The 25,551-nt window shown below is 36.9% G+C and overlaps 1 protein-coding gene across 1 annotated transcript in view; it reads right to left on the reverse strand.

The window, feature by feature from the left end:
- Positions 1 to 22,930, reverse strand: part of bsnb (bassoon (presynaptic cytomatrix protein) b) — a 95,690-nt gene extending 72,760 nt beyond the window's left edge. Inside the window, 2 exon segments of the mRNA XM_026275050.1 lie at positions 9,590 to 9,965; positions 22,580 to 22,930. Of these exon segments, the coding sequence (XP_026130835.1) occupies positions 9,590 to 9,965; positions 22,580 to 22,758 (555 nt within the window). The 5' untranslated portion in view covers positions 22,759 to 22,930.
- Positions 22,931 to 25,551: the final 2,621 nt, after the last annotated feature.

Consider the following 25,551-nt stretch of genomic DNA (forward strand, 5'->3'; position numbering starts at 1 on the left):
TAGCCTCAGGTGATTAAAGTATTTGACTCATATTAATATCATAATCTGTCAGCAGACAAACACACTTTCTGTTCCTTTTTAGGAAAAAGACCAAACAGTAGGGCTTTTTGTGCTATCAAGTTCACCAATTTGTGTGAATGCATAGTGAAAATGAATGCATCAAGGCTCATTACTTGTCTCACTAACACACCGAAAAACAAAATATTCTGTATATCTGTATAAAAATAACAAACTGAAAAAACTAATTGTGGAATTTCTGCCTGCTCAGGCAAAACTGCATAAATCGAAGGGATATTTCCACCTGCTTTATCATTAAAGTTAAAAAGAAAATACTAAGTCTGATTGCTGATTTATTAAGTCTAATAGTACATTTTTTAAATTCATTCCCCCTATATAAAAATAAAATAAAATAATACTGAATTAAAATTTGCCAAAATAAAATAAAATAAATGTTCTAAACTTAAAAAGAATGAAGACATTTAAGTGAACTATGAAAGTTGAAGGCTAATTATTATTATTATTATTATTAATAATAATAATAATAAATACTATAATAATACTAATAGTATTTAAATAACAATAAAATATTCAGAAATGCCACTGGCCAGCTATTTCCAGTCATGCAAGTATGGGTCCAATAACATACTTCACATAAATCACATTCTAAATTTGCTTTAGAAAGCACTACTAATTATCAATGATTAGATTTTTTTATTTATTTGATTTTAGATACCTAAATGTCTAATATGTCAGAAATATATTTATTTATTATTGAATGTGGTAACCAAATAACGCACAAATGCTGCCTAGGCAAATTTATGTAATGATGGAAAAATCGAATGAAATCCAGATGTCAGAAAATTATAAAAGCCTTCATCCATGTGCTTGAAAAATACATATGGTGTATATATTTGGGATTACATATGGAACCCAAATAACACGCAAATGCTGTCTGGGCAAATTTGTGTAATGATGGAAAAATAGCATGAAATCTCTAGGGCCGTGGCGGTGTGTGTGTGTGTGTGTGTATTCTTTGTGTTTGTGCTGTGATGAGTGTGTTGTAGCCCAGATGGTCCTACACTCAGTTTCCGCTGTCAGTCTCATGATGAATCCACAAGATAGCATCAATACCAGAAGACGTGATACATTCAGAGCCAAAACACAGGACCGATCTATTAGGTTTCATGTTCCCGTCAAGTCACAGATTTCTCAGAACTCGTGGAGAGAGGAGAATTTATGATGTTCATATTCTACCGTCATTACCCCAGGGGTTTCAGATGCAACTGTGTTTATATGCCAAACAAGCACAATTATTTTTAGCTTCCTGCCTGATAAATTTGGACTCTTATTTCCACATTTCCACACCATCATCCGTCTGTCCATCTCATTCTCTCCTCTGATCCTCCAATGGTTTTCGCTGGCAGTAGGAATAGGAGATCACTGCAGAGACAGAGCAGGGTCTATAAATAGAGGATCAGCCAATGGCAGAGTGGAACCGCCTCCTGCATGCTGGTGAGTGACTACTGGAGTGTGTCAGGGCCACTTTCTCTTTCCTTCTATCATTCCATCCCCCTTCCCCACCCTGCTATTTCTCTGTCCGTATATCTCTGGTTCCTGCATCCCACTAAGTGTTGTTGCCATCATGTCAAGCCTCTCTCTCTCTCTCTCTCTCTCTTTCTCCAGGTGTCTGTTGCATAGTGATCAGATCTCCTCTTCACCAGCTGTTCTTGCTTTGTCTCATGTTCTCCCTTCTTTGTTCTCCACAAGACATTTAGAGTTCAGCTTTAAACCGATATCTTTACACTAAACACCTGGAACAAACCATCGCTACTGAAGTACTCCGACAAGCCATAGAGCAACAACTCAACTCAACTCAACATTACTTACACAGGAGGCTTCCTTCTAAGCAGCATCCTAACTGAAATGACACCTCATAAGTCATTAGTTTGTAACGCTCTATATACAGTAAACAGTAGCTCACTGGACCATAAAAACACAAATGCACAGCAACATCAACTCAAAAAATCGAGTTAACATTTGCTACTGATCTAATAAAGTGAGTCTTGACCATTTGAGAGATAGGTGGCGGTAATGCACTTACAAGTCTGCGATCCACCATAAAGCAAGAAGAAGAAGATGCCTCACTCGCCTGCTGCTAAGAGCATGCACAACAGGACACAATCAGGAGAGTTCTAACAGTTCAGACACTAAGTGAATTAATTTGGTTTTGTTAGTGTATGTATTTTATTTTTTATTTTTTTATTTTTATGTTTTAGCCATGATTCCCATCCACTTACATTATAAGACTGATAGACTGCCATGGTTTGAGCTAAAAATCTTGGTTTGTGTTCTGCTGAAGAATCAAAGTCACCCTCATCTTGGATGCCCTGGGGGTAAGCAAATAAATATTCAATTTTCTTTTTTGGGTGAACTATCTTTTTAATAGTCTGTCATATCATAATGTCTCCCCTTTCAAATTTGTGCTTGGCTCCTGCTTGATGCTTAAAACTTCTAATTTAAACAAATTTGTTCAATTCAGAATCTGGGCTCAACAATTGTTGCTGTATTTCTATTTTGCAGAGATCTCTAGTAATTTAAACCATATGCTCATAAAACATCTGCTCTTACCACACTTGAACCCTGAAATTACATGCCAGAAGACATATTTCCCATCATTTTGTCACATGTAGCTGGAACTGACAGCAGAGCTGTTAAAACGCTGAGTTAGTACTGTATGCTGCAGCATCAGTATAAATCAAGGCCGTCTCAGAGCTGCTTTGTAGTATCCACTGTCCTACAGGAGCCCAATTAATTCAATCCTGTCTTTATAAAGCACAACACGACTCTAAAACCCCCCTAATCGAATGTGGCAATGTGCTAGACAAATGGTATATCCGTACAGTATATCAAAAATCATCCGTTTGACTTACATACAGTATATACTGAAAGAATAGTAGGTTCCTTGTTGTAGGTTTAAAACAGGAATAAATTATACTTCAAAACTTTACTTTAAATTGTAATAATATTTCACAACATTACTGTTTTTACTGTGTGTATGTTAGCAATATTGCTAAATTTGAAGGCCTAAATTAAGACCATCCATTCAACCTCACAGATATGCCAGCCAACCCTAACATGCAAAATTACTGACTGAGAGGCATCTTTATGACTGGCTAATGCACTCAGATTCTTGTGTAAAGAGCCCAGAGCTGCCATGGAAACAAATGTGTGATTTGAGGACATCTATTTCAGTGCAGTCTGCCAGGTAGTAGAGGCATTGTAATGAGCGGTATTCCTAAAATAAATGCTGAGGGTAGCTTTAAACAGGATTTTGCTTCTTTACCTTTTAAGGGACAGTTCACCTGAAAATGAAAATTCTGTCATTATTTATTTACCCTCATGTGGGTCCAAACATATTTCTTAATATCCAAAATGATTAAAGCATAATATCATAATAGTATTGTCAGGATCTTGGTAAGGGAGGAACTCAGGTGCAGACAGGGATTCTCAACACAAAGGGTTTATTAAATACAAAAAGGGGGAAAACAAAACCCACGAGGGGGAAAACACTGACTAGGGAAATACAAAATAACTGAACAGGACTGAGTTAACGGGATAAACAAAGACTCAAAGCACGGGAACACTAACTATAAACAAACACTCACAGAAATACAAAACACTTCTTCAGGAACAGGTACAATCACAAGTGATGAACAAATCTCAATCACAGGTACAATGAACCGACGCCAGACAGAGCACACTAGGAGATCTAAATAGGGGTACTAATCAAGACACGACAGGTGTTACAGATAGGACAATCAAGACACGACTAGGTTAAGGGGGGCGGGGCAAGGGAACGAGACAACACAAGCACATGGCCCAAAGACAAGGCCATGCGCTTGTACACAAAACACGGGTCTGTCATGATCCTGCCTCAAGACTAGGAAAAATCAAGGACACGAGGGCAGAATCATGACAGAACCCCTCCCTTAAGGAGCGGCTTCCAGACGCTCCTCAAGGGAACATCAAACACGGGACACGACTGACATGACAGACTGGGACACCGACACAAACCAACAAGACATGACAAATAATAACAAAGGCAGACATGAATACACGACGGCAGGGTTGGGGTGACAAATCAAAAAAAACAAACAGGGAAGGGGAGGGGGCGGGACCACAAAGTTCATGGGGGACAGACCAGGGCGGGTGGGAGGGGTAGGAATCCTAGGAGGACAGGACGAAGGCTGACGACGAGGGGTACGGGCAGGTCTGGGTGGTGAGGGACGGGGAGGGGTCTCGGGACAACTGACAGGGGACATGACAGGACCAGACAAGGGACGCGGGACAACACTTACGGGACGCGGGGAGACGACATCTACTGGACACGGGGGGACCACAGGACACGGGGCCACATCAACAGGACACGGGGAGACAACGGCTGGACACGGGGAGACAACATCTACTGGACACGGGGGGACAACATCTACTGGACACGGGGGGACAACATCTACTGGACACGGGGGGACCACAGGACACGGGGGGACCACAGGACACGGGGGGACATTAACGGGACACGGGGCCACATCAACAGGACACGGGGCCACATCAACAGGACACGGGGAGACAACGGCTGGACATTTGGGACTTCTGGGGACAGGGTCAGGGGACAAGACAGGACTGACGGGGATTTCTAAAATTTGGACAAGACGGGACAAATAATCAGAAAATGCTTTAGCAGCTAGGACAATTGGCATCTCCTTATGAGATGAAACCGACTGTACAAGAGTCTTTATTGCAGAGTCGGCCGCGGCTCTCTCCTCCGCTCTCACGACTGCCGACTTGTATACAGCTTTCTTTCCCGGCTCGGGCACGCTAGCGCTCACCGCTGCTGACTCGGACACGCTCACTGCTGCTGGCTCGGGCACGCTCACTGCTGCTGGCTCGGGCACGCTCACTGCTGCTGGCTCGGGCACGCTCACTGCTGCTGGCTCGGGCACGCCAGCGCTCTCCGCTGCTGGCTCGGGCACGCCAGCGCTCTCCGCTGCTGGCTCGGGCACCGCTGCTGGCTCGGGCACGCCCGCGCTCTCCGCTGCTGGCACGGGCACGCCAGTGCTCTCCGCTGCTGGCACGGGCACGCCAGCGCTCTCCGCTGCTGGCACGGGCACGCCAGCGCTCTCCGCTGCTGGCACGGGCACGCCAGCGCTCTCCGCTGCTGGCACGGGCACGCCAGCGCTCTCCGCTGCTGGCACGGGAGGAGACAGGGTCACAGGACCGGCAGGCCCCCTCTTCCTCCTCTTCCTCCTTGGGCGCGGTGCAGAGACCACGGCTGGGTCAGAGGCGGGTTGGGGGAGTTCGGTCTCTGGCAGGGCTGACTCCGACGATTCCGAGGCAGACTCCCACGATAACCGTCTCCCTCGCTTCCCGGGGAGACCGACGGGTGTGGGAGGCACCTCAGGACTCTGGGGGGGGCTTGCCTGATCCCCCAGGGTTGCCACGGCCAGGACACGACCCTCAGGTATCGTTGGCAGCTGGGTAGGTGGAGGGGACCTCTGTGGCTCCTCCTGGGAGATGCTTTCCCACAGCCGGGCATAATTACGGAGGACCCATTCCCCCTCAGGCGAGTATGGGAGGGTGACCCCCTTCCTGTCGGCGGGGGACGACGTCCAGCACAGCCTCCGGAACTCCGCCTGACGCTGAAGCTCAGAGGCCCTCCTGCCTACTGAGTTCCTTGGCGGTCGGTTCATTCTGTCAGGATCTTGGTAAGGGAGGAACTCAGGTGCAGACAGGGATTCTCAACACAAAGGGTTTATTAAATACAAAAAGGGGGAAAACAAAACCCACGAGGGGGAAAACACTGACTAGGGAAATACAAAATAACTGAACAGGACTGAGTTAACGGGATAAACAAAGACTCAAAGCACGGGAACACTAACTATAAACAAACACTCACAGAAATACAAAACACTTCTTCAGGAACAGGTACAATCACAAGTGATGAACAAATCTCAATCACAGGTACAATGAACCGACGCCAGACAGAGCACACTAGGAGATCTAAATAGGGGTACTAATCAAGACACGACAGGTGTTACAGATAGGACAATCAAGACACGACTAGGTTAAGGGGGGCGGGGCAAGGGAACGAGACAACACAAGCACATGGCCCAAAGACAAGGCCATGCGCTTGTACACAAAACACGGGTCTGTCATGATCCTGCCTCAAGACTAGGAAAAATCAAGGACACGAGGGCAGAATCATGACAAGTATATATTCCAAGATTTCTAAAGTTCTACAATAGTTTTGTGTGAGGAACAAACCAAAAGTCATTATTCAATAAAATGTCTTCACTCTTTTGTTGTTCTCAAATCAAATATGGTGCCACTTGTCAATGTTATTTGCTCTGGGGATGCACGATGATGTTTACTGTTGTTTCCACAAATGGTGCTATTTTTCGAGTCAATAATGACATATATTTAAATCAGCTCACACAAAGCTATAAAATGGCTTCAGAAGATTTGGTATTGAATGCACAAGCAATACGGTGGAACTGTTTTATCATCTTGGAGCTTGAGTGTTTAATTTCTCTTTCTAGATATTATTTCATTTTTGGGTGAACAATCCCTTTAAGATTTTTACAAGAAAATGACTTTTGTTGTTTTTGGCTAAACACCATAACACTGATCTAAAGTTTGGAGTCAGTTTTTGTTAAAGTTTTTGAAATTACTCTCTTATGCTCACCAAAGCTTTGTTTATTTGATTAATATTGTGAAATATATAATATTAAAAATCTATCTGAATATATATTAGAGTCTAATTCATTCATGTGATGCAAAGCTGAATTTCCAGCATCATTACTCTTTTTTTACTATTTTGTATATATATATATACACACACACACACACACACACACACACACACACACACACACACACACACACACTGAACAAAATTATAAATGCATTTATAAATGCAATAATCATGCTGTCTAATCAGCATCTTGATATGTCACACCTGTGAGGTGGATGGATTTTCTCAGCAAAGGAGAAGTGCTCAGTAAGACAGATTTGTGAACAAAATTTAAGAGAAACAGAACTTTTGTGTACATAGAAAAAGTCTTAGATCTATGAGTTCAGCTCATGAAAAACGGGGGCAAAAACAAAAGTGTTGTGTTTATAATTTTGTTCAGTGTAGTTATGTGCATAATGCATCTTTGCTGAATAAAAGTATTAATTTCTTAAAATTATGAAATAACTTACTGACCCCGACATGTAGTTTATGTTGTTATTCATCAGGACGAGTGATTCTCTCCGTCCCCCTGTCCACTGCCTAATTTACACTTACAGTATTTAACGTGCCACCAGTCATTTGCACCTTTGAGCAACATCCTCAAACACACTCAAACAATCTCTCCCTAACATGCTCAGCCGTGTGCCCTCTCGCTCTCCCACACACATATCTCTGGCTTTGTCATTCTGCTGCATCCTACACATAGAAACACAGAGAAAATGCAGACACACATTCCCATGCGCCCCAGAGGACTCTCTATTGAGCAGTTCCAGGTTGTATGCAGTGTGGGTCCTGGGTATGAGCCAGATGGAGGCAGAGGCTGAGCGTAGGATTCATTACCAAGAGCTTTTTTATTTAACACATCTTGCTTTTTCTCTTCCAGAAATCGATCTATCATTAACAGTAATATTTATTATATTATATATATTATTTGTTGCTATATCACACTTTTGCTTTCTGATGGTGAATATTCAGAATCAAACAGGTATAGCTCTCTCAAGGGACTTAAGGCATATGATGCAATTTTTTTCCTGAAGTTACAAGCTCTTGGTGCATCTGTACTAAAGTCTCAAATCCACAGAGAAATTCTTTATCAAAGTTAAGAGTCAACCACGCCCTCCTAAAACGGCTCGTTCTAACAGGCCCCCACATGTCTACATGACTTGCCACCGCCATCATGTCGTGGAGACACTGTGTGTTTCGTTGTGAAAGCGAAATTACTTAGTTTGGCCTTCCAAAAGAGGACACAACTAGAAATAAGTGGTTAAGTTATATTTACAACAGTGTTCCAGAACAGATCAACACAAATATTCATATGTGTGCATAGCTAGGACTGTTTACTGATCCTGGGGGAGTAGACTACGATGCCAGCTTTTCTGATTTACAGTCTGTAAGTATGTTTTAATATTTAAAGAATTTGCCACTGATGATTCAAACACAAGTTTTAAGCAGTTCAGAGTAGTGCTTGTTGTTTGCTGTTTCTCCGATCACAAACGGAGACATGGTTTTACGTTTACGTGGCGCGACGCAATGCAACGCATTAAAAAACAGTAATTCAGTAAGCCAATCACAATGCACTGGATAGTTGGCCAATCAGAGCATACCTCATTTTTCAGAAAGATGAGCTTTGTAAAAATGTATGCGTTTCAGAAGGCAAGAGAAACAATAATATACTGTGTGGGGAAAATAATGTGTTTTTTTAACTTTGAACTGCATAAACACATTTCATTAAACTAAATACATTGAATAATGTTTTTTTAGCAACATCATATGACCCCTTTAAGTCAAGCTGATACATACACACACATACTGGTAAGGTTTTTTTCTTTTCTTTTTTTTTTTTTTTGAGGGGGTGTCTCTTATGCTCAGTTTAACAAGGTTGCATTTATTTAATACAAAATTCTGTAAAAAATAAATGCCGCACGATTTGGGGGTGGAAATAGAAACATTTTTCAGATAAAAATTGCAACTGCAATTAAAAAGTTTGTTATGCATGTAGGGCTGCACAATTTAGCCAAAATGCTGTGATTACAAATCAATATTGCTATAAAATAATAATAATTAATAATAATAATATAAAAATTACTAAATGGAAACAGTATAAAGCATATTAACCTTGTATCATTCCACTTTAAAATAAAAAAGAGAGCATTAAAAAACTATAATATTATTTTTCACATTATTTCTACATTTCAAAATGTTAAAAAATCAAAATTTTATTCTGATGAAAAATGACAGGGAAAATGTTAATATTAAACTGTGAAATATTATAAAAATTTATAATAAATTTTGTATTTGAATTGTCAAATGATTAATGCCGATTTATCGCATCCAAAATAAAAATGTGTTCCCATAATATGTGTGTGTACTGTTTTTATTCATTATAAATATAATAAATGTTAATTTATTTTAATATGTGTTTTTTTTCTTATAATATATCAAATATAATTGGAATATAATCTAATTTATTCTTGTGATCCAAAGATGATTTTTCAGCATCATTACTCCAGTCTTCAATGTCACAATCCTTTAGAAATCATTCTAATAGGCTGATTTGCTGCTCAATAATTTATTTTAAACATTCCTTACTACACATTTTGTACGTTCAAAAGAACAGCATTTGAAAGAATTTTTTTTTTTTTGTAACATTGTAAATGACTTTACTGTCACTTTTGATCAATTAAATGCAGTCTTGCTCAATTAAACTATTTCTTTATAGTAAAATCTAACTGACTACAAACTTTTAACCCGGTGCTGTACAACATAAAAAGTAAAATGAGCATGTGTTGGGCTGCTTACCTCAGTGAGGTGAGGGTTAGGGTTGAACCCGCATTGGTTGCACACCATGGAGCGGCACTGTGTGCATGTATTGTAGTTTGGCTGGCCGTCTGTGGTTCCCGTCAGATCTGCGGTCTTGCACACCGGACAGAGCTTGCTGCTGGGCATGGGTGCGATCTGGGGCAAAGAATAGGGCGAGGTGGGAGCGCTGCTTCCGGGCGAGACGGGATGTCCACCTTTGCTGCTCCCCACGTCCACCTGGAGGTTCTTCCGAGCAGCTTGACCCTGACCAGGTCCCTGAGGCTGCTTCGGTGCTCCGGGGCCAGGTCCTGCCCCCGGTGGACCCCCAGGTTTGGGTCCCATGCTCGGGTCTGTATGATTAGGTTTTCCTTGGACACTGTGGGAGGAAACAAAGACATCAGTGTGTGAATTAAAGCAGGGGTGGTGTGGCATATGTTTGAAATCACTGATAGCTGAACACTTTGTTGAATACATCTGCCCAGAGGATTCACAGGAGGAGATTTAAAGAGCTTTGTGCCACAGCTTCCTGAGTGGTTTGAATGAAAATAGAAAGATAAATCAATGCAGTGGGGCAATTTCTGGGGGTGGAAACAGACAGATTGACAAAGACTTTTAATGCTTCTCCAAAAGAATCTGGAAATTATATCTATATGGTGAAGGGGTTTCCTCTTCAGCTAAGCATATTTAATTGTCTTAAATGGTCATTCTTGAACTTTGACACAGAACAGATGCTGCTTAGTGGCAAAGTGACAAAACTATAGCTATTATAAATAGAGCGGCTATTAATAAAATAAACTGTTTTTATGAATTAATTATCATTAGTGGTGCTTATGAAGGAAACCATTGCTACTATTGCTGTTACTTATGGTTAGAAACTTTCAAAGCCACTAACCCTTAATAATAACAATAAAAAACAATTATTCACTGAGTATTTATTATTTCTATTATTATTTTTATTACAATAACATAATAATTTGTATAATAATAATAATAATAATAATAAATCATGTTATGTTTTAGTTATTGTTATTAATGCAATACAGTTTTGTATATTAGATTGTTATAATAATTATTATTATTATAAAACATGTTATGTGTTTACAGTATATTGTTATTAATATAAAGCAATTCTGTTGAGTAGATCGTAATAATAATAATAATAATAATAAAACTTTATTAGTAGTAGTATTTATTATTATTATTAATATTGCAATAATATAATAATAATTTGTATTATAATTTGTTATTATAATAAAATGGTAAAATATAATATATAATAAGTGTATTGTTATAAAACAGTTTATGTTAATATCTGTCAAATCTTTTAAAATATCAGATAACAGACAGAAACAAAAAGTTCTGTGCTCTGTGCATAAGGAAAAGTTTTGGCATGATTCAGAAAAAGTAAACTAGTTTTATGACCGGATGCAGAAATTGACCATGAAGGAGATCTCACAGGTGACTGAATACAAAAAAAAAAAAAAAAAAAAAATCATTTTAAAGGAAGCATTTTAATGGAACTGCCATTTACTGCAAACACAAACACGCTTTCCTCCACAAGAATCTCAAAAATCTGCCACTGACAGTTTATAACATTGTTGTCATACTACATCATGCTAAAAGTTTTATTTTGAAGCCAGTACACACAAGAGCTGTGACTATATTTAAGCATTTAATCAATATACTCTAATGAGCTATTTATTGTTGTTTCACTCAAAAGAACGGTCAATGGCGCATTTCAAAACATGATCAATAAACATTATGCAATCCCAGAGCTGACGCGACTGAATCTCATCCAAATGACTTTATAAGACAATATAATTACCCAAGCAAGAGATGCTCAATGTGTGTCCTGTAAAATGAAATGCTTTAATATAAATGTAGTCATGGAGTCTGTCATGAAGAAACTTTGAAACTTTCATAAAGAAACTGCATTACTGTTTTAGTCTACTAGTATGTTGTTTTACTTGGCAATGTGTTTAGTTCGAGCTTACTAAACAATACTGACATTTTCATTGTCACTTTTACAAAAATATTTGATCAAACCTAGTAGTGCCCAAAACTAATGTTGTGCCATATTATTACAAATAATGTTCTTACATTTAGTTAGCTGCCTTATTAATTACTCACCCCCATGTTGTTCCAAACCCAAAAGACCTTTGTTCATCTTCGGAACACAAATGAAGATATTTTTGATGAAATCCGAGAGCTTTCTGTCCCAACTGACACTGTCAAGGCCCAGAAATGTAGTAAGGACATCATTAAAATAGTCCATGATCCATAATCCATGTGACATCAGTGGTTCAACCTTAAATTTATAAAGCTACAAGAATATTTTTGTTAGCAAATAAATAAAAAATAACAACTTTATTCAATATCTTCTCAACATTACGGTTGAACGGATGATGTAACAATGTTCTTACTACCTTTCTGGTCTTTGAATGTGTCAGCTGTGTTGCTGTCTATGGAGGATCAGAAAGCTCTCGGATTTCATCAAAAATATCTTAATTTGTTTCTTTTAAACAAAACCAGAACAAAATCGACATCAACTACATTTTACGGATCCCATGTTTGTTTCCTTTCTGCTTTCTCACATATGTTTTCCTTTTCAATTAAGCCTCAATGCTGAATTTACAGCTGCCTGCTTTCTAACTTTCACTTAAGCTTCTGTCAAACCCTTTCTTGGCCTCTTTTTCTCTTTCTTTTAAAGTCCCCAAGTTGCCTATTAAGGCATGAGGAGGTTTGTGCAGACTTTCTGTTACTCTGAGGTCGTTTATCACATGTCAACAGCAGTAATGATTTTCTCTTCTTCTTTCTTCCACAGGCTGGTGCTGGGATTAGTGAGCAATTAGAACGGACTCTAGGCTTTCTCTATGGTCATAACAAAGTCTCCAGAGAGCCAACAAACACAAGTGCAGTGGTACACACAGAGAGCCTCAAATGCACACGCAAGACACTTCAAAAGCGTACACTTTCTCTGTCAGATTCTGAGGAGGAAGGAAAAAAGTGTGTGAGAACCAAAATAGCAGGTTTCACAGTAACAAGGAGTCAGGCTGAGACTTGCTTATGTGTGTGTGTGTGTGTGTGTGTGCAGAGCTGCGCTTGGCTCGCTCTGTTGTCTGTCCAGGAATATTTCCAGCACCTGGTCCCTCATTATATGCGGCCCTAAAACTTCAAGTGAAACTTCAGAGCCAGAAAAGCAGGCCGCTTTTCTTGTGCCGCTTCATCTAAAGCCATTACCAAGGTCTGAATCAACTGAGATGCGCCAAAGCAGGAGAAAAGTGCATTATTTCAGTGTCAGCTTTGTATTCTGCAAAGAAATTTAATCTCAGTCCAACTACGGCTCCGAAGCTCCTTCCCAACATTCAATTTACACACTATATTGACTTTGCAACAGTTCAGATCAGGTGGATAGGCTTACAGGTAGGCTTACTATCTATTGGCACAATATAATCTTTCAGCATATTTAAAGGTAAAGTGCATCATTTTTTCTCTATTAAATGGCTTTCTCCTACCTCAGGTCAATGTGTAGTGAAATATAAGTTGGCCAAACAGAACACATCGGAATATGGAAGTCAAACAGGCTTATGTTGAATTTACTTCACACTTATTTTTCCCACTCAGTGCTAATTGCTAACAACTGACTAGCTTTGTTTCAGTCATTAGAGACGAGCCATTTAAATTGTAGAAAGCATCATTAAGAGTTTGTCTAAATAAAGAATGAAATGACTTTAGAATGTCTTAAAAGACAAAAATGGTTTCTTTGAACTATTTGGCTCAATTATATTGTTCAGAGGTTGCTGCTTCACAGATCAGCTAAGTATCGCCTTTGTCTCATGTTCTTTGGGAGATGAACATAAAAGCAGATGAGAGAACTGTTTGCATTTAGGAGGCCACAGAGCTGCAAAGTTTGGGTTATTTGTTTTAAGAAAGATTTAATAAGAAATAATAAGAGTTTATCTTGAGATTTTTGACAAATAAAACAGAATAAAAACAGTGGTTTCTACCAAAAATCTTTGTAAGAAATAAACAAAAGGAAATGGGTCAACTGTTGGCATGCAAGACTAAAAAGCTAATCTTGAGTTTTTTGTTCTAAGAAAAAATTAATAAGAAATATCTGAGTTCAAATATAGATTCCTGAAAACAAAACAAGGGTTTCCACCATACATTTTTGGGAGAAAAGTAGATTCTGTTTACTGTGGCCATGCAAAAAGACTAATAAGCTGTTATTTCTATTTCTATTTTGTTCTAATTGAATAAGATATATTTGAGTTCAAATCGAGGTTTCTGAAAATAATAAAATCATAATAATAATAATATTAATAAATAAATAAAATAATGATTTTGTTAAAATGATGGAGACTTCAGCTGAAGTCTGTTTAATCTCACTGACGTCTGGAAGAATCACTGACAGTAGTTTTAAATAAGATACAACGTATACAAATGCATTAGGATATATTCAGACAGACTTCAAATAATTTAAATCATACGCTTGATCAATTTCTGCTGAGGGCATTTCATTATATCTATATATTTATTCAAATAAGAAAAGTTATGCATCCTCTACACTCTGATGTATTGCTAATATTAATATGCATTGAGTTGATCTTAACTGAAACCCTGAGGCCAAGTCTGAATAGAGAAAGCTATACACTACCAAATGCATTCATTCAATAAAAAGTGAATTAAACAGTGAGCCAAACAGCTAGAGGCTAAATGCACTTAATGCCAAACCAAGCTAACTGTATTTTCCATAGTCAAAAATCAGATTCAGGACAGCTACACAACTACATAACCTTCTAAACTATAATAATATTTCAAAATATTACAGCTTTTACTGTATTTCTGATCAAACAGGCCCCATAGCACACTATATAAACAGGGATTAAGTCTATAATACTGTTTGCTAATAAACCCTTGATACATGTCTATCACTAATAGTTTACAAATATAAACTTTGAATGTTAGTGTGCAGTTACTGACAGAGTGACTCGATACACCATAACTTGTGCTAAATCAGAGTTATTGTGTCTGCTAAGATTGATAGTCTCATTAACTGAACCATGTACTCCTTATCATTATCTAGCGCTCAGGTAATTATTCTTGAATGCAGAAAACTTAATGGAGCACTGATTAGCAATTTCTATACTCTGTGTCTCGATGGAGGTAATCATTGTACTTTCTGTGGTCATTATATTCAAAATGCATGGCAAATGTATATATTTAGACATTTTTCACCCAGACAAACAACGCTGTCTATTTTCTCAAATATAAGAACGGTTACAGAGAAAGTGTTTTCTATATGAATATATTTCATAATGTAATGTATTCCTGTGATGCAAACAATTTTTTTAGCACTACAACTCCAATGTCACAGGATCCTTTAGAAATCTGTCTGATATGCTATCTAATATTTCTTTCATTATTTATTCATCATCAAATCTATATGCAGTATTACAATATTTTAATCCTAGCACTCTAAATACAATACTAAATTGGGCACAGTCGCATGTGCAAAGGGCTTAAAGTGTTTCCCGGACAGAAGTGAGCATTTGCATTGATGCTGGGCTAACAGCAGCCTTAGACAGCCATGTCTGCTGGATCAGATTAATTTGGATCTGTAGTGCTGAGCAGTCCCCGTCACTCCTCTCTCTACTGCACAGAGCCTGTGCTAACACCTCTGATGAGTCACAGAGTGACAGAAGGAGAGTACAAAACCAGTGGGTGTCAGCTCCACATGAGAAGAACAGGCATGGGTGAAGACTGACTAACTGGATTCATGTCTCCTCTCGCTCTAGATACAGTCCTGCGAGGAATACTGCACTATATACTATTACTGTATACTTCTTTGTAGAGTGAGTCCTATACTGTGTGGTGTTAAAGCAAAGCAAGCATACAAGTTAAGCTGAAATTGGAACCTGGATCTGTGGCATAATGTTGATTACCACACAATAATACTCCATTTGTCCCTTCTTTCTTTTAAAAAGGCACAAATCTGGGTTATAGCGAGACACTTACAATGGAACCTAATGTAATATCAAAACCCACTTACTAACCATTTCTGTCTAAAGTTATCTAATTTGACAACTTGCCATGATAATTCAACTACATGAACCCAAACTGCCCTAAATGACTATAAAATTGATGATTTAAACATTTTATTTGTGTGTCTATATGTGTAACCAACATTTTGTAAAAAATAATATATTTGAAATACATTTATTTCACACTAAGTATAGTAATCTATTAACATATACTGACACGTGGCTTACTGACATAAAAATTATAATTCAACTTAATTTGGAGTAATACTTGTGCACAATAAACATTTCTTAATATTAATCCTAAAATGTGTTTTAATGTCATTATTGGTGAGGACTGTATGATCTTTGAATAATATCTGTCTTTAAATGCAAGATATTTAAGGTGTATGTAAAGTATACTTGCAGTAGTTCTACTTTAGCACAATAAAATATACTTTAGTTGGACTTCAGCACTACTTCCACACAATTAAAATGCATTTAGTACAAAATTAGTTGTTCCAAATTTAGCAAACTTTTAAGTATACCAGTTTAGTATACTAAAAATACAATTGCAGGGTATTTTTATTAAGTACATAAATACTTAAATTAATTTGTAGTATAATTGAAATAAATGTAATTTGAGTATATTTTAATTAGAGCTGTCAAACGATTAATCGCTATTAATCAGATCCAAAATAAATGTTTTTGCTTACAGTAAATAATTTATATGAATGTATACTCTGTTTATTTATTATGCATATATAAATACACACACATACAGTATATATACTGAAAATATTTTCATGTATATATTTATATTAATATAATGTATATTACATATAAATATTTTAAATGTATAAACATAACATTTTTCTTAAAGATATACATGCTTGAATATTTATATATAGGCCTACTAGATTAATACACACAGTACACACGCATATATTATGTAAACAAAAACTTTTATTTTGGATGTGATTAATCACAATTAATCGTTTGATAGTACTAACTTTGATATATGTATTTTTCACTAGGGACAACAACTGAGATTAACTTGTACTGAATCAGGAATACTCCTTAAAGTGCATAGAACTGAACTGCTATATAGTGTACTATACTCTAGCATTAAGCACTATGTTATAGTGTGGAGTCCTGTATGCCTATACTGTAGTGTACTGTGACACAGACCACTATTACTACTATAAAGACTTGCAGTGAAGATGTCGTGCTGGAACAGTAAGGTCTGGAGGCCAGGGGAACAATGAACAACTAAAGATTAAGTGTCATATGATGAAAGAGGTCTAAAACTGGAAGATTTGGCGTTAACCTTTTTAAAATTGGCCTTTTGACATGTGGGCCGGGGTGCATGGCTATATTCTATCTGTGTTTCCTTCCAAGGCTTAATAAATGGAACGGTTTAAAGACACTGAGGGGGAGTGTAAAGAGAACGCTAAAAGAATGCCACAGGCTCACGGAGAACATTTATTAGATTTCTTTGTCATTACAATTCAGGGCTCTTTTATGAGGGTGATGTTTGGTGGCTAAGACAGCGATGTTGCGATTCCATCTGCTGGGAAATAAAGCACCGGATACTCTTCTGTCTCTCTATCCTTCATCCCTCCTGTCTTTCTCTTCATCCATGTTTCACTAATAGCACAAACAACAACTACACACTTCCCTGGAAAGTCCATAGAAACACACTAATAGCTTCTGGATCCTCATTTTGGCCGTTAGTCAAAAGAACACATTCTGAGTTTGTGCCATGAATATTCTCAAACATGTCGATTCTGAAACTTCTTTCAGGCTGTCGCTTTCACATGCTTCCCCATGTGACTGGATTCAATTAATAATTTATAATATTATTATAAATGAATAATTAATCATGAATAATACATAAATCAACTTTACCATTCTTATTTTAAAGCTCAAATACAATCATATGAAAACTCAAGACTGCTTTTCGGTGCTGGGAAAGCGTAATTTTTTTTTTTTAATTTTAAGTTACTGAATTGAAAACTAGTTCAAACAGTGAAACTATTCTTTAGAATCAGTAGTTAAAGGGTTAGTTCACCCAAAATTTAAAATTAGTCCATGTTTTACACACCCTCAAGGCATCCTAGGTGTGAAAGACTTTCTTCTTTCAGACGAATCCTTTCGGAGTTATTTAAAAAGTTGTTTGTGCTCTTCCAAGCATTAGAATGTGAGTTGGCGGGTGATTTTTTTCAACGGTCCAAAAGTAGTCAAATAAAGCACATCCATCCATAATAAAATGTTCTTCACACTGCTCTGGGGGTGAATAAAGGCCTCCTGTAGCGAATCGATGTGTTTTTGAAAAAAATATACTGTATATATATATATCAGTGGAAGTGAGAAAAAATATGTTTAGAACATTTAAAATATGGATATTTTTCTTACAAAACGCATCGATTCAGGAGGCCTGTAGTGAGCCACATTTTATTATGGATGAATTTATTTGACTAATTTTGGACTTTTTGGACTATTGCCACTCTAACGCTTGGAAGAGCAAGGATCATTTTTTATATAAATCCGACTAGATTCGTCTGAAAGAAGAAAGTCATATAGGGCTACATCTAGGATGCTTTGAGGGTGAGTAAAACATGGGATAATTTTCATTTTCGATTAACCCTTTAACTTCACTAAAGCTTAAAACTAGCTAATTATACTGATTATAGCTATGTAAGGGGGCTATTTCTTTTCACGTATCTTCTTATGAAATTATAATAGTTTAGTGAAAAATAGCAACATATATGGTATAGTTGCAAAATATATATCAGCAAAATTACAGCAAAACTTTTTTAATACACATAAACTGAAATTAAATATTGCATACTTTACACTACAAGACGTTTTTTTTAAGAAATTAATACTTTTATTAGAAAGGACACAATAGATTTCTCAAAAATGACAGTAAACAATAAAGATGTTTATAATGTTACAAAATATTTTTATTTCAAATTAATGATGTTATTAACTTTTCATTCATCAAATAAATGTGAAATAAAATATCATGAATAATACAAAAATATTCATCAGCACAACATTAATAATAATAAGAAATGTTTATTGAGTATCAAATCAGCTTATTAGAATGTTATTTTGAAAAATCTATTTAATCTTAAAATATATTTAAATAGAAAAACTGTTATTTTAAATTCCATTAATATTTCACAATATAAATTATTATTATTATTATTATTATTATTATTATTATTATTATAGCAATCCTAAACTTTTGAACGATGATTCCAAAGCTTAACAGTGCTATTTAACAATATTGAACTAGACATTTATTTCGTTACAAACAAAAAACTAAAAAACAATGTTGCACAGGGAGTTCCAGGAACACGACTGACTCACTCAAATGAATCATCTTTTGAACCAATTCATTAAAATGAACCAACCAAATTAAATGACTCACTACAATGAATTAAGCCAGAAACCCCAGGTGATTCAATCAAACGTTTGACTGGCAGCTTGTTACTAGAAATGTACATTATTTTACAAAAACATCACTGTGACATTACTAAATAAGTACTGTTACCACTTCTAGTACGGTAAGTTACTCCCCATCCCCAATGTTGTGAAATTATTTTAAAGATGTGCTTCAGCAAACATCAAACTTTGACAGCAGTTTTAAAAGATTTTGGAGTGAAAGAAACCCATGAGGAGATAATAGCACAAGATCTTGCCTCATCTGTAGGCGTCTCACGCACTTTACCAGTGAATGATGAAGTGCCTTGATATGGTACATAAGACATAACACCACTCTGTCAAACAAAGGGGAGATGCAGCCATTTCCCACGCCATGCGTGTGTATGACGGGATGACATTATACAGAAAAATCTGTACAAAAGTTCAGTACATCAATAAAAACATGAGACGTACACAAGTAGAAAAGAAGAGTCTCAGAATGGCCCATGAGAAAAACAAATGTTTCCCCTGCCCTGGTTGTAATATCCTCCATGGGTTTGTTTTTCCCTAAAACACTCACGCAAGGCTACGACTGCGACTGCACACCCAGTTAAGGAGCTTTAATGATGCTGGTCAGACACAGACAGACAGCCAGTACGTGCAGCAGTAACATCACTGCTGTACAAATGCATCTGTGCATTTCACACGTCCAAGCTGATTCAACTTTAGCTTATGAACAAACCAATCTGACCATAGAGAAACGCTGACATCAAGAATATAGTCTTACTGAGAGAGGCCTGACTATAAACAAGCTGACAGCTAGGTCACCCACCTGCAACAAATACATTTCATTTGCATCATTGCATTGTAAATCAATGTTTCAGGTTGGTTACACAGTGCATCTGCACTTCAGAACAATTGAGACAGTTGTGCTAGATTCAAAACAAGCTTAACTTCTAAGACAAGGACGTCTAGCATACGATCTAATATAACAATGGTTCTTAACCAGTAGGTTGCACAGGAAAATAATGCTAAAAGAACAAAATATAAAGCAACAAACTGTATAATCATGAATTTATCAGCACTTACAATGAAAGAGAGAAAACTTCTTAATTGTTTTGTTGTTGATGTCATAGGTTCTGTATTTAAACAAATTGCAGTATTTGGACACAAATTCAACTGTGCCAGTAGACGCAACTCCGATTATAATATTATCAGATCTACAAAAGTGTTTCAACCAGTGGGTTGCAAGGGAAAACAAATAAAAATGCAACTAACCGTATAATTGTGCAACTTTATTGAAAAATAAATAGGCTTATCGGCTTTTAAGATGGAAGAGAAAACATTTTCCTCATGTTTTGTTGTTCACATCAACAGTCGTGCATCCAATTGAAATGTACATTATTTTGGCACAAATTTATCTGGTACTGTAGATGCAAGTCAAATTAAAGGTTCCAATCATTATTACTACACAATTATATAAGATTATCTGTGATTCTCAACCAATTGGTTGTATAGGGAATAAAAACTGTATAATTGACCATATTTAAAATTGGACAATAAATAGGCTTATTATGTTTAAAAATGGAAAAGAAAACATTTGCCATATATTTTGTTGCTAATGTCAAAAGGTCGGCATCCAATCAAAACATAAGTACTATTGACACAAACTCATCTGTTATTGTAGACAATAAAAAAAAATTACAGTATTATGACACAAATTAATCTGTTACTGTATCCGATAATATAATATTAATATCCAATCAATTCTGAGATCAACCAATGGGTTATGGGGTTGATGCTAAGAGCAAATAATATAATGCGTAAATAAACCATATGCATATTTAGGTCTGGAAAATTATCAACTTTTACAATGGAAGAGAAAAGGTTTCCCATATCATGGACATCAAAGGTTGTGCATCTTATCAGCATTTACAGTATAATAAATCTAACATAATTTTATAAAATCAAATCATAAAATTCTATTTATAGTATAATTGTGCTTCTCAACCAGTGGATTGCAGGGGAAAAAAAATATGCTAAAATATAAATATAAGAATATAAATATGCTTTTTCGATGAAAGAAACACTTTCTAAATGTTTTGTTGCTGGTGTCAAAGGCTGTGCACAAGATGCATCAGCCCTCATCCAAAAAGCCTGATGAAAACTACACAATGTACAATACAACCCAAACAAAAATAAATGTCTGTGCCAAGCATAATGTGCTTTGTGCTATGAATTATTGGCTCCCAAGAGCACCGAACTATCATAATTCAAGAGACTTTTTATACAATAAACAATTTTGCTACTGCTCTGGGTTACCACTTCATGTCCAATGTAAAATCGGTGTGCTGATGCAAAACCACTGGAGAACCACTGCTACACAATATGAACCCAGACAGACAGCTAGCAAATTTGCGAACAGCAAAAGCTGCATCTCAAAGTTTGAATTAATCCAAATCTTTCTAGTGCAAGGAAATTCACACATTATATTGTTTAAAGAACGTAGAGGGAGATGATAGAGGGGTGGGGAGGAATAGAGAGAGAGGTAGTGAAAGATGTTCGCTTGCACGTGTAGCAGATGAGTCACATGGATGCTCGTCAAAATTTTATCAATTATTAACGCTATAACAATTTATCATGTTTGCACTCACGGATCCCTCAAGTGTCTTTTACAGTGAGATTTTAGTACCAGTGCATTTTGATATCAGCACTGTTAGGCGTGGCTGCCAAAGCAATGAATTTCACATCATTTGACTGTAGTCAGTGTTATTAAAACATCACACCTAACAAACTGAGGTTTATATGACTAAATAAGAGTATGACATGCATCAGACTATCTCAAAACATGCCTCGCTCTATAACTAACCAAATCAGACTCCAGATTCTCATATGCATTTAAAATACCCCTAAATATGATAATACATGTGCATTTGGTAATATTATCAATCATGCATTCAGATCATCAATATACTATGTCCATTAATGCTCTGAAACTAACATAGGTTGCTCGGTTCAGGACAGAGCAAGGCTAACAGCGCAGACTGTCTGTAATGAATAGAAAAATATACACTAAATAAGACAAACATGCCAAAAAACATTCTCATATGGCTGCTTATATATATATATATATATATATATATATATATATATATATATATATATATATATATATATATGCATGCTCATATATAAATAGATTTATGCATCAAGTATGCCAGAGATCAAATAACCCCAGTCCAGCATATGTTAGTTGATTTTTGATCGTCTGCACAGGTTTTTAGCTGACAACTGGCTTAGTAGGTTTAGGTAATGCATACCGCTGGGTGTAAAACATCGGATATGAAGTGCAACTAAATGAAGGCGGTTAAAAACATAAATGATCGATTCTGAATATGCCTAAAAGTGACTAGTTGTTTTCAATTTAAAAGCACAAGATTAGACCCCATAGACTCGTATCGTAAAGCACAAAGCATTGCATTTAATTCACAGAAATAAAAACGCTTCAGAAGCGTTTAAAAATGACTCTTCGTACCTGTTCATCGCCGGGCCGTGTCCGGCGCCCGTTCCCCCGGCAGGCGCTCCGTTGCTCGGCTTGAGGAGCTGTCCGCCGCCCGCTGGTGCTGAAATGGAAGCCGGGGCTCCAGCCGCGGGGACAGCGCCTCCCGGTTGCCCAGGCTGGCCCTCTCCTTCGAGGCTCGCTTCATTCCCCATAGTCCCTCTGAGTGAGACGGAGGAGAAAGACGAGATCTACTGACGAGCGTCTGATAGGGGTCTATTTAAAAAAAAAAAAACTGGGAGAAAACTCAGCGCGGCTCCTCTTCCGCCATCATCACCTACAATCAAGCATCCTGAGCGGAGCGCGCGCGTGCGCCCGGCGGAAGGGCTCGACCGAGCACGCGCAGAGCCGGGAGAGCGCGGGTGGACGGCGTGAACGCGCTTGTGTCCTAGATCTACAGAGTCCTGTAGAATCCAGCCTTGGAAAAATGCATCGATTTCTGACGTGTTATAAGAATAAGCATCTCTACATCGAATCACTCCAAATACTGAATTATACTAAATTATAACATTATATTTTAATATACTGTATATAAAATAAAAAATATTAATTATTGAACTTGGAACTTGGGAAATGTACATTATTTAATGTAATGTTTTCTCCCAAACAAAAATTTATATTTCGTATTGATTATTTAAATAAATAAATAAATCTCAATTACAACAAATTGACCCTTATAAATGTTTTTGATGTCCAGGGTCATATATATACAAATTTATGTTTAGGTGAAAACATTCATTTAAATAATACACATTGCCTAAGTTCCCAAGTAAAAGACCAAGTATTAATTATAGAGCAAGTTAAATGTGACAGTTGAAAGAAGTAAAATTACCTGAATGTTTTAATTTAATTGACAGTTATAAATCATCTGAAAGCTGAATAAATAAGCATTCCATCGAGGTGCCATTGATGTGTGGTTTGTTAGGATCGGACAATATTTGTCTGAGATACATTTATTTGAAAATCTGGAATCTAATGTTGCAAAAAAAAATCGAAATACTGAGAAAGTAATCTTTAAAGTTGTCCAAATTAAGTTCTTAGCAAGTTTTGATATATTTACAGTAGTAAATGTACAAAACATCTTCATTGGACATGATTTTTACTTAATATCCCAATGATTTTTGGCATAAAAGAAAAATCTATAATTTGTCCCATCCAAAGTATTGTTGGCTATTGCTACAAATTTACTCGTGCAACTTATGACTGGTTTTGTTGTCCAGGGTCATACATATACATTAAATAATTAATTAATTAAATGTAATTAATTAATTTTAAAAAATGTTTTAATATACAATAAGAAATAAAACATTACATTAAATAATCTACATTGTCAAACAGGCAAATATGGGAGTAAATAAAATGTTTTAAGTCAAAAGTCACATTCAGCAATTTAATTGAAGTTTCAAAAGCATTGTTCAGTTCAATCGGAATGACACACCCTCCTGGGCTGATGCAGACACTGTCATTGTCGAGGTTGCATCAGTCACCTCTGAACTAGTGCTTCTGAAGCATTCCTAATATTGTGTGATGTTAAAAAAGCCTTTGAAGCAGAGAAAGTAATATATATATATATATATATATATATATATATATATATATATATATATATATATATATATATATATATTACCTACAGCTTTACTGCAAAAAGAGGCAACTGATTCTTTGGCGGGATCCTGTGCAAAACAAGAATCCTGCTGTGAAAGAAAGAACATGCAAGCTCTGTGAATAAAGAAAGGCACCGCATTCTTTCAAAGTCACCAGACCTCTCTTCCAGATGGCGATACTGTCATTTCACACCCAAGCAGAGCTGCTCAAATCATCAGTCAGTTAAATCAATACTAATTTTGACTCCATCCCAAGCTGTTTCACCAGACACTAAGACTGTGCCACTAATAGATGGCTGCTATATTCTCTACAGCATGAATCTCATATTCACCTGAATGAGAAGAATAAAGGAAAATGAAAGTGAGAAAAACACTAAGAGATCTACTTGCATTGCAAACATATTGAGCATACTTTGATGCCTTTTCCCCTGAAGCTCTCCCACTCACAAACACTACTGTTCAGAAGTGTGGGGTCACTAATATGTTTTATATCAATAGCATAGATGCATTAAGCTGAAAAGCAACAGTTTCAAATAAATGCTGTTTTTATTGAATTCAGTATTTCTCAAAGAATCCTGAAAAAAATCGCATCATGGATTGCGCACAAAATATTAATCAACACAACTGTGCTTTACACTGATAATAAGAAAACATCTTTCTTAAGCAGCAAATCCACATTTTACAATGATTTCTGAAGGATCATGTGACACTGAAGATTGGAGTAATGATTGTCATCAAATGAATAAATTATGTTTTAAAATATGTATTTGAATAGAAAAGAGTTAATTTAAACTGTTAATTCATCATCAAATAAATGTGGCCTTGGTGAGCAGAAGAGACGTCATTTAAAAACATTTAGAACATTAGTGTAGATGGATTTGTGGTATCCACGTTGGTCAGAAGAGATTAAGGGTTCATGCAAGTTCTTCAAGGCAAGCCTAGTGTAAAACCCTGCATGTGGAGGTCAGGTCCTCAGATTGAAAGGGCCTTCACTAAGAGAAGAAACAGCAGACTACTGCCGAAAGTTCGATACTAAGGGTTTTTTTTCAAATCCCCAACAACCTTGAGCAATGTATAATTGCTCAAGGGCACCTAAGTCTCGGGCTGGCAATACCAAGACTGAGGTGCCCTTGAGCAAGGCACCAAACCCCCAACTGCTCCCCGGGTGCCGCAGCATAAATGGCTGCCCACTGCTCCGGGTGTGTGTTCACTGCTGTGTGTGTACACTTTGGATGTGTTAAATACAGAGCACGAATTCTGAGTATGGATCACCATACGTGGCTGTATGTCACGTCACCGTCATTATAATGGCAAGCACCACCAATTATAGCAGGTATAAGT

The sequence above is a fragment of the Carassius auratus genome, chromosome 11 (assembly GCF_003368295.1).
Source record: "Carassius auratus strain Wakin chromosome 11, ASM336829v1, whole genome shotgun sequence".
NCBI classification, from domain to species: Eukaryota; Metazoa; Chordata; class Actinopteri; order Cypriniformes; family Cyprinidae; genus Carassius; species Carassius auratus.